The sequence below is a fragment of the Carettochelys insculpta genome, chromosome 25 (genome assembly GCF_033958435.1).
Source record: "Carettochelys insculpta isolate YL-2023 chromosome 25, ASM3395843v1, whole genome shotgun sequence".
Taxonomy (NCBI): domain Eukaryota; kingdom Metazoa; phylum Chordata; order Testudines; family Carettochelyidae; genus Carettochelys; species Carettochelys insculpta.
In genome coordinates, this window is record NC_134161.1 from 5,838,155 (window position 1) to 5,848,474 (window position 10,320).

The following is a 10,320-nucleotide window of genomic DNA, read 5'->3' on the forward strand; positions in this document are numbered from 1 at the left end:
CACCCTTCTCTGGCAACCTCTTAACATTCTCTCCAAAAATATGTTCAGTGGCAATGGTAAAGCACCATGCAGAAAAGGAAACTGGAGAGTGCCATGAAGGAGATTATCCAAACTGACCAGGAGGATACCATCATCACAGACAAACAGACTCTTTTACAGTTTTGGAGAAGGGGTAGAAAAAAAGAGGGCAACTTCATCAATAAATTGTTCATCTGTTCAACAATGACTATTACAAAGTGAAGTTCCAGCAGCCTCAGGGAGAGGTTTAGTGCTGTAGATGCTGCTGTGTTAAGAGGAAAGAAAGAAAGTTAGGATTATCCTGGTTAAATAAACAGTGGCCAAGGCTGGGTAAAACGCCCTGAAGTTCATTATCCTGAGTAAATACCTTGAACTGGCAGGAGCCTGCTTGGAAAATTTTCTCAGGATGAAAAGCACGTTCCAATGCCTGGCAACACTAGTCCTTCAAAGCAAAAGTACTACAATACCAAACTATTCACTGGTTGCATTAGGAGCTGGTCCTCATAGGATAGTTGATCACTGAACCCCACATCAATCCTGTCCTAAAATCCACAATGGGTCCAGTGCACTGAACAAATCTATTACCTTCAACAGTGATACACTTCCTGACTGAAATTTTTTTCATAGATTGATTTATAAAAATAAAAACCTCAAACACTTCTCTTGTGATATCTGAAAAGCTGCTGCATTATTTCTGTATGAGCATTTCTGCAGATTGCAATACAGAAGTGGCTGTTACATGGGACTAGAAAGGTATCAGTGGCAGCTCCGCTTCATGCTCATAGAAATCTTTGCACCCAGAGAACGGGTTTTGAAAACTACGACATTGCTTACAATCCCCCACCCATTAGAGAAGCTGCCTACATATTCCCTTTGATGCCTGGAAAGAAAGCCATGAACACTAGCCTTCTAGAGGAGGGACTAGATGACAGGGTATAGATCAAGCACTGTGACAAAGTTGGGGAGGGAAACACATTAGAACAACATCCTATAATATCACCATTTTCTCACTGTCAGCCCATGCACACTGGGAGATCGAAAACAGTTTCACTTGGTACAGGTGAAGGGATATCACAAATTTAAACAAAGAGGATCGTGGGATGTATTTATCTAGGGCCCTTCCCCAATCTACTAGTTCTTTAATTAAGCAGATGAGAGGGGGTAAGGATGGGAAGATGTCATTGACCAGGCTCACATATTTTGCATTCCTGCTACGTAGTTTTGGACTTTGGGTTCGCCCTTACCTCTCCGAGCCCTAGGTAAAAGGCCGAAGCCCATATCACAGGCATTATTCTTCCAGCTGAGGACTGTCCAATTTCTCAGGTCCTAATGCTGCCCCACGGATGTCAAGAGAGCTACAGTGGGGTAAGAGCGGGAGCTTTAAAAACTGAAGTCTCAGGCAGGACCTAAAAGAGTTACTTAACAATTTGCATCTGCCAAGGGCTGTACAAACATGAATTCCACCCAAGAAGGAGGGCAGTATGAGCAAGGCACTTCTTAGGAAGAACCCTACAAAAATGTTGCTCTGTTTATATCTTGCATCCAGGATGCTACAGAAGCACAAGTGGAAACATTATTAACTCATGTATTAGTAGAATGATGATAAGTAAGAATTAATACAAAAGTATGTCACAGCCTCAATATGTCAAAGCAGTCATCTACACTGCTCAGACCAGAGAAGGCCCTCTCACTGTTACTCATTTAACCATGTCCAGTCTCAGTCAGAGAAGCCTTCAGTTGGAACTTCACTTAAACTAAGTCAAAGGAGGATCCCAAAAAATGCCTAGATCTGTACTCAGGTAAGAGTGATGTTTCTTCTTGGGCACAGATTTGTAATCCCACTGCATCTCCATGGCTTACATATATTCAAGCACGCGCCTGCGCACACACCCACGCACGCACACAGAGAGAAAAGGCTTTGTGAAGGCTCAAGGCCACAGTTTATATGTGGGGGAGCCCAGAAACCTCAGTTCTGATCTAGAGAGATTCAAGACCTCCACATACTAGGAATTTACACACCACCTGTCGTCACATGAAAACTGAAGAATTTGGAGTATAGGGCTGTTTGCTTTTGTCATCTTCCACCTGAGGTATTAAGCAGGGCTGTGATCTCTTATATACAGACTGGCTTCACAGACATATTCACAGGTCTGTGGAACCTGATCAACCGTGAACATATTGGAGAGAGAGAGAGGGAGGAGAGCCCTGACCACGCCTTCAGAATCCCTCAACAGATCCATGCTCTGTCCCGAGGTCTTGCTCTAAAGCACTGACACAGAGATCAGATGTCAAAAGGAAAGTACAAATGGAGTCTTCACATTTATTGCAGGGAGAAAGGGTTCATTTCTACCCTGTCTCCCAATTTTTGTGTCAAACACATTGGGCCAGCCAGAGATAGAAGAGGAAATCTATCAGAGGCACGTCCACTGATACAAGTAGATCCAAAAGGACATGCTACTGATAGGAAGGAGGGAAATTCAGCCACGCAAAGGGCAGAGGTAGGGGAATCTGAGGTAAGTTTGAAACAAACTACTTCAGTGGGGGTCACCACAACTAGAATGGTGACGCCCAATCTGCTCCTTCTTGTTCCACATCAGTGCCGCCTCCTCCTTTAACTGTCCTTGTGGGGCCACATTTTCAGCATGGGAAGAATGCTGCAGCAAAGGAGCCCTGCTGCTTAAATCCAATAGCATATCTGTTGTAATCAGGTTGGCAGAAGAGCTGTAAGCCAGTGGCCTCTGCTCTTTATTGCATGTGTCTGAAAATAATGTGGTTATGCATGAAAAAGAGGAACAATTTAAAAAATCCTTGTCACGGTGATATATTTGGCCATGAAACGAGACAATTATTGACTCAGGAGTCTGGGGCAGGTGGGCAGAAGATGGATATTCTCCCCAGGCATATAGCTTTCCTTGTTTCAAACCAGCAAAAAACAAAGGGCTGCAAGCCAGCAAGGTGCAGAGCCCCCACCTGTGGGCTGGCAGGGTATAAAGTTGCTGCCCTCAAGAAATCAGTTTAGCACTTTGTACCTGGGGCAGTGTTGGGAGAAAATGTCAGCCTCCACTTACTGATGTGCAGTTTCACTCCTGGCCCCAGACTCTCAGCCTCTGGTTAGTCCTCCTCATCTGAGCTGTCCGACTTCTCATCAGCTGCCACTTTCCAGTTCTTCCTCTTGCTTTGCTTTTCCTGAATCTCACTGTTCCTCTCTGATGCAGACACATGACATTTCCTCCTTTTTTTCTTAGTCCACTTTTCTTTTTTCTCCTCAGGTTCACTGTCCTCAGAGCTAGTCACATTGGAAGAGTCACTTCCCTGCCCAGAGGAAGAGGCAGGTTCTCTTGCAAGCATTTTCCTGGTCTTTTTCTTATGCTTGTGTTTGTGTTTCCCTTTCCTGGTGCCTGAAGTCTCTTCCTCTGAACACTCACTCTCCCGGGAAGAATCTGATGATGCCTTCACCTTCTCCTTTTTCCTTTTCTTTCGCTTTTTGTGCGATTTCTTTTTCTGCTTCTTCTTCTGTGATTTCTTTGGCCTCTTCCGTTTCACTGTTTCATGCACAGATTGCTCTCTCGGCTGACATTTCCTCTTTCCATTGATAGTGTTCTGTTTATCTTTCTCTTGATGGTCACTGTAACAGGAACAAAGAATGGAGGCCTGGGCAGATTCTAAATGAGCATTTCCTATTTCAAACCTCAAACAGCTCCATTTACACAGAGTTCCTTTCAAAACAGACATATGGATGCGACTGAAGACAAGCTGGTAATAGCTCAACAGTCATTTCAAAGACATTTTAAACATATGCACTAAGCAACATGCTGCACAACTTACGAAGAACGCCTTATCTGTGACTATCAGGAATCAGACAAGTGCTAGCTTTGGTAATATTGAGTCTGTTCTGGTATGGCTATGGTCTGAAGAAGTGGGTCTGTCCCACGAAAGTTCACGGAATAAATTATTTTGTGAGTCTTTAAAGTGCTACTTTACTGCTTTTTTGTTTTGTTAGTAGGTAGAGATTTTAAACACAAATAAATCTGTGCCCCACTAGATTTCTTCCGTTTTTTAATCCCTCCCTTTTTACTGTTAATTGCACTGATGCTGCTGGAGCTCTCGTTCTAACTAGCATTCCTTGGCACAGACATGCTTGCTGGCGGAAAGCTGGATAACTTCATGACATTGCTCAACTCCAAGAGGTCAGGCACTTATTTGCATAATATTTTAGTCACTTAACACAAAGTTAAAGCTGGAAGTCCTGCTATTAGAAGAGACACAATTGCCTCTCAGGGCTGAGAACAAGCAGATATCGTCACTACAATAATGGTGCCACGTATGGGCAAAGTAAGGACAGTGTTCAAGCTTTAACTCATTATTTGTGCTTTATGAAGTGAAGCCAGGCCTCTCTCATTATTGCCACAATCATTTTGGGTAAGAAAACATAGTAAGGGACTAAAATTTCAGGCCATGTCTGCTAAGTAAACAATTCAGCATCAACTTACAGTCTGTACTGGAGAGGTACAAGCTCTAAATTTTACTGTGTGACTTGACAAAAATTAAGAAATTGAACTTGTCTGTTTGCCTTTACCTGTCGCTATCAAATTCCTCTGGATATAATTCTTTATAGCCACTGTGACCCCACCTGCAAGGGAAGAGCAGGAAACATTAAAACCAAGCAGGATATGAAGAATCAAAATGAGGGTGAAATGAAAGGAAAGATTTAAGAAAAATACCACACAAAGGACAATCAGCTAGTGTCTTCCTTACCTTTTTAGGGTGCTAACATTTTGCTTTGCAAGGTTCTGTTCAGACTATTCTGAGCAAATTTATGGCCACTTCACTTTGCTCTGGTAGGGTGCTTGTACCTCCTTCTGCAGCAGAAACCCAATGATTTGGGAGCTCACACTTCTCACTGACACCCAGGGAACATGGGGCGAAATCTTAACCCCTCTAAACTCAGTAGAAGTTTTCCCACTGAATTCACCCACGGTATGTAATTTGCTTTGCTCACACGGTGCATTTCCCCCAGGGCAAGTGGGCTTCATTTGTATTCGACCGTATGGTCACAAAACGACATAACGCAAAACAGAAGTGCGTGGTGCTTTATTACCACGGTAAAATCTACATACGACAAGATTCAACATCTAAAACCTATTCAAATACAGAGTGACAGCTAAATGGAGAACCTTCAGGCAATGAGAATGCTGACAGCCAGACACCTGAAGGAATAAAACGAGTGTCTAAAAGGACAGTAAAGGAGGAGTTCATGAAGGCACAATGCAGATATGTTTCTTACAAGTACCCCCAAAGCACTTTCTGGTATTTCCATGTAACTCTGGGAGATTACTTACCTTGTTATCATAAGAATACTTGGTTAAATTCTACAGAGAGCAGCGTGAAACAAGTCCTGAGGTTTGGGGCTCTATTTACGTAGTTCTAGAGAGGCAAGGATGTCTGTGTGACTACAGTACAGGACTGAAAATCAGAAGATCTGGGCTCAGTTCCTGGCTCTTAGTGACACGGGACATGTCATTTAAGTCTCTCTGTGCTGCACCTGACCGCCTGTAAAACGGAAGTGATTCTACAGCCCTGTTGCACAGATGTGCTGCAAGCATACAGTCACTAACTTTTGTGAAATGTTGGGGCCATAAAAAAGTGCCAGATACTTCTTCTATTGGAACCATAAAGGGATAGTAATTCACCCACGAACCTGTCTGGCATGTTAGCCTCACATTCATAGAGCTTCTTATTCCATGTCCGGGCCCTCAGAAGGTCATCTTCGATCATGTCAGGAACATGCATAAAGTTCTTTGCCTTCCAGTCAGCTCTTTGGCTCTCATCATCGAAACCATCGCTGCGCATCCGACTACTGCAGAAAGAAAAAGAGGGTGTTCTCTAGCAGTCAATTCAGAGGAAAATAAGACATGTGAGTTATGATTCAATCGAGAGCACAAGAGCGTATGCGGGAGAAAGCACACCTCTGATGCTCCCTGGATGTCAGTCCACGCAAAGAGATTCACTCCATCCCTGCACAATGGTCACTCAGAGCTTCCCTGGGGACCACCCAATGATTCATAAACGACTGGCACAGACAGTTGCTTTTCTTCAGTTTCTCACATCACTTTGTCAACAATAAGTTAGTATGCACTACTTCAAGCATCACTGAAACGTAATCACCTCTGGAATGAGCTGCAGAAGCTGCGTGACGAAGCACAATGATATAACAATTTAAAGCAGGAAATTAAGATGACAGCCTCCAACACAAACGGGGGCAGGGGAATGTAATTACTGGAGCTGGCATCTGGTGAGAGGACCAAGGTTAACAGCCTGAATCTAATAAAAAGTGCCAACTGATCATGACTTCACTTTTACATCTCATCTATAAGATAACATCTCTGAGCGCCAACTTGGGCCATTAGACTCAATACAGACTCAAAGCAAGAGTTAGCAAAAGAGAGTGCAGACTTTTCAGATGTTGCTGTATTACATTTCTTAACACTTCTGAGCCAAACTGTACTCTTGCTTTTGCAGAGGCCACAGCCTACCTGAAGTTATTTTTAAAATTGCACACCTTTATTACACCACAAAAATGCAGTGAAAAACTTTCAAGAGGCAGCATGGTTTTCACAGGATTACATGCAGATGCTCCTTTCTGGTCACCAATAATTAAAAAATGTAAATCTTTGCCCCTATACAGGGCTCTCTTGCTCTCTCTAATGACCTTTCAAAACATTATATAATACTTTATTACAGAGTGGGTAAAGAGGATTATTTCCTCCAAATAATTAAGTTCCACCTGGAGGTATTGGGCAATATTCTTCCCTGCTTCCATCGGTAAGTCTCTTGAGTCTGCTTCTCCAGTTCCCTTATCTTCCACATTTCCGATTCTTCTTGAATCTGAATAATATGAAGAAAATGAGAAAATAAGATTAAGTAACATACAGAAGTGATGCTTTGCAACTGTGAAACACTGTAACCTGCAGTGCTGCAGTGACATAAATGAGCCTTTGTTGTGATATTAAGTACACCTAAAGGAGAATCATCATAATGACAATTAGCTGTAGCAGTGAATAACTTTGTTTTATGGACGAGAAGCCTTATTCTGCAATCTCATCCATGCAGCTGGATCTTTCAAGTCCAAGCAGAATCCCTTTGACTCAACTGGAGTTTTGCCCTCACATTTAAAGCGGAAATGAGGCTGAAGCAACTCGTCATGTTAAACACCTGAAAATACATCATACAGCCAACCAGTGCTCTGACACATATTTAATTGATGTAGCTTTGCGTATGTGGCATCCTCTCAGGCACATATGAACTAAGTGCTCTTTGGAAAAATAAGCATGCAGAATTAAATGCCTTAGTAATAAAGGGCCAATTTCAAAATCTCTTAGGAAATACCCGCCTTGTATGCTGAAGTTCAGATCCCAGAGGGGACCCATTTTATCAAGGGAAAAAAATCCAAACAAATGCTAAATTAAAAGAATTATGTTTCTAGACTTAAAAAAAACAATAAAACATGAACACTAAATGTTGTGGAAAAAAGACCATTTCCAAGACATCAGAGCCGGAGAAACATTCCTATTATTTTTAAATAAATGAAATTTGTAAACAAATATTTCCTTGCCATGCCCACAAACAATGCAGCACTAAGCAGCTGAAAGGGAACCTGATGGTGAACACATAAAACTGCCAATCATTGCCCTCACTGAGAGAACGGAAAAAAATGAACCAAGAGTTTAAACAGGCAAAATCTAAATAGGCAAAATACACATCATTGTCAGTAATGCAAATAAGGAGCCATGCTTGCACACAAAATGTGATTTTCAACTGATGGTGCCCCTTTAAAAACTTTCTTCCTCAGTTAAAAATTAATTCACCTATACATTTAGGATTAAATTCACTTCTGTGCAGAAAATCAGAAAACAGCCTGGGCACTGCTTAAGTCCCAAACAGAGCCCCCTGCAATTCTTCTTGAAGTTGAGATACTTTTCATTTTATGTTTGGAAATGTAATGTTATTTCATTTTATCTACCCTCTGTAGGTGGGCTGGATCCTGCCTGTGAGGGTGGGGGTGGGGAGAGAGTGAAATCAAGAGGTCCTGGAGGTGGTTTGGGTTGGATTAATTTGGAGGAGAAGGCCTGGAAGGATCAGGTAGGTGGTAGTGCAAGCCCCCGCCTCCACACACACACACCCACCCCATGCAGCGGCAGCTATTCCTACAGGGCTGGGAATAGCTCCAGACATTGGAGATCTTGTACATGGGGTTGCAGCGCCATTCAAGCCTGACCCATCTATCCCTCCATCATGATGAAAGACGGGCAGCTGGGACAACTTGGAGTGAGCTGTGCTGTGACACATGTGCCAGGGGGCAATGCTCGGAGAGGTGAGCCACATCCAGCCCCACAGAACAGCAACCACCACTGCAGGGTTTTTCATTTTATTTTTTATTTGAAAACTATATGTGGTTCTAGAATCACATGTACTCCCAAACTAGGGGTCTTGTGCCGGTTTTCTGCCCAAGAGTGAATTTCATCCAAAACTTTGCCAGCTCGACGTATAACGAGAGCAAGTTTTTAAGAAGAGAAATAAGGAAAATGTTGAAACAAACAATCATTGCACAAGTAGCATGGACTTCTTCTTCCAGTTGCAATAAGACAAAAAGGACCCCTATGATGTGCTGCAGAAATTTCTACCTTCAAAAATACACTTCGTGCTGAACAACTTAAGTTTAACTACCATAATTCAGCACCAATAACGTTAAAATAGCATAACTTGATACAATGGCATCAAGAAACATGATACTGAGAGAGAAAGCAACAATAAAACAACAGGAACATGGCAAGTGAGGGAATGCCAGATTCTGATTTACATAAGGAAAGTCAGACAGACTGTATCGGTAAGACAAGGTGGGCGAGGTAATATAAAATCACAGAACACTAGAACTGGAAGGGACCTTGAGAGGTCACCGAGTCCAGTCCCCTACCCTCATGGCAGGGCCAAGTACCATCTAAATCAACTCTGACAGATGTCTGTCTAACCTGCTTTTAAATATCTCCAGTGATGGAGATTCCACAACCTCTCTCGGCAATTTATTCCAAAGTTTACTATCTTTCCTTAGACCAGCTTCTGTTGGTGAAAAAGATAAGCTTTTGAGTTGACACAGAGCTCTTCCTCAGGTCTGGGCAATTTGAGATGGTACTATAATATACTATGAGAGAGACGCAAAGGAATAAAATACAGTTCCATACCTTGTTGTGTGCATCGGTATGACGAATGACATTTCGTAAGAGAACTTTTCCTAAAGGGACTCGGGACATGCTTTAACCTTTAGATAAGTAACAAAAATATAGCTATTAGAGAATCACATGTAAGATTCTGCAAGGCAGAAAAAGCTCGTCAGGAGCACGATGAAGAGTAAAAACACAAGTTTTTTCCAACTGTGACAGAAAATGTGCTATCAACTCAGGATGAGAATTGTGCTCCCTAAGAAGCCACTGTGTTACCCCAAAACTAAGACTTGTAAGAATCTGTTTTCATGTACATGGCCCAGAAAGGATGATCCAGCAGCTGATGCCCACATTCAAAGTGCCTGACATCTCTGTATCTCATATCAATGAAAAGACAATGGATAATTACCCTGTGTCTCTCAATCTAACACTTCCATTTGATCACATTACATCTTGTGGACGTGAGCCTGCTCTTACTTACCCCAGCAAAAGTCAGAAGTGACTGTGCTGAAACCAATGGCGCTATGCTGGTGTAAAATTGACCTAAGGACAGACGAAGGCTCTACAGATACAGCCATGCCCCGACCACTCAACTGCAGCCCTCTGTGTGGCATCAGCCAGCTAGCTGACAGCTCACCACAGCTGACTGCAGAAAATACAGAGATCACCCAGAGCGCAGCGGGATCTCGGGAGCTGTGCTTCAGTCTCGGCCCAAAGCACCAGCCACCCGTGGCGATCACAGCAACACGGGACTGCGAGGCGAGAGGCCGCGAGGGGAAAGCAGAGGCAGACGTGGCTGCTTCAGCAGTGGGCGTGGGGGGTAGGCATAGACCCACACAGATCCATTCAGGCCTGGGTAGACACCCTATGTCCTCCCCGCCCAATCCTCACCCCTCCCAGGCACACCTCGCCCAACCCCCGGGGTCCCCTGCCCACCCAGCACCCGCCTCACCTGCCGAGGAATGGGACAGGGTGCTCCCGCCCGCCCGGAAGTACCTGCCCCGGAAGTGCTTCCACAAGAAGCACTGGGCTGCACCGAGCCCGATCCAGAGGCGCCAGGGCGGGAGAGAGGCACTTCCTGCCGACC

The 10,320-nt window shown here is 43.6% G+C and overlaps 1 protein-coding gene across 2 annotated transcripts; it reads right to left on the bottom strand.

Moving 5' to 3' along the window:
- Nucleotides 1-653: 653 nt before the first annotated feature.
- On the bottom strand, nt 654-10,319 carry NKAPD1 (NKAP domain containing 1). 2 transcript variants are annotated; one of them, XM_074976724.1, is made up of 6 exons: nt 10,186-10,319; nt 9,255-9,331; nt 6,803-6,903; nt 5,717-5,875; nt 4,595-4,648; nt 654-3,643 (listed from the first exon to the last, which is right to left on the bottom strand). In XM_074976724.1, the coding sequence occupies exons 2-6, from the start codon at nt 9,321-9,323 to the stop codon at nt 3,130-3,132; spliced, it is 897 nt and encodes a 298-aa protein (XP_074832825.1). In that variant the 5' UTR covers nt 9,324-9,331; nt 10,186-10,319; the 3' UTR covers nt 654-3,129. The 2 variants fall into 2 exon arrangements, with proteins under 2 accessions (XP_074832825.1, XP_074832826.1); XM_074976725.1 differs by lacking the exons at nt 6,803-6,903; nt 9,255-9,331; nt 10,186-10,319 and adding an exon at nt 5,985-6,155 and having other exon boundaries at nt 883-3,643.
- Nucleotide 10,320: the final 1 nt, after the last annotated feature.

What these genes read in the sequence shown, in the direction of transcription:
- NKAPD1 (XM_074976724.1), bottom strand. Translation starts at nt 9,323, where the DNA reads ATGTCCCGAGTCCCTTTAGGAAAAGTTCTCTTACGAAATGTCATTCGT. An exon ending in GAGGCTAACATGCCAGACAG is followed by an intron (nt 4,649 to 5,716) that starts GTTCGTGGGTGA and finishes CTTCCCTTGCAG; the next exon opens with GTGGGGTCACAGTGGCTATA. An exon ending in GAGGAATTTGATAGCGACAG is followed by an intron (nt 3,644 to 4,594) that starts GTAAAGGCAAAC and finishes TTCCTGTTACAG; the next exon opens with TGACCATCAAGAGAAAGATA.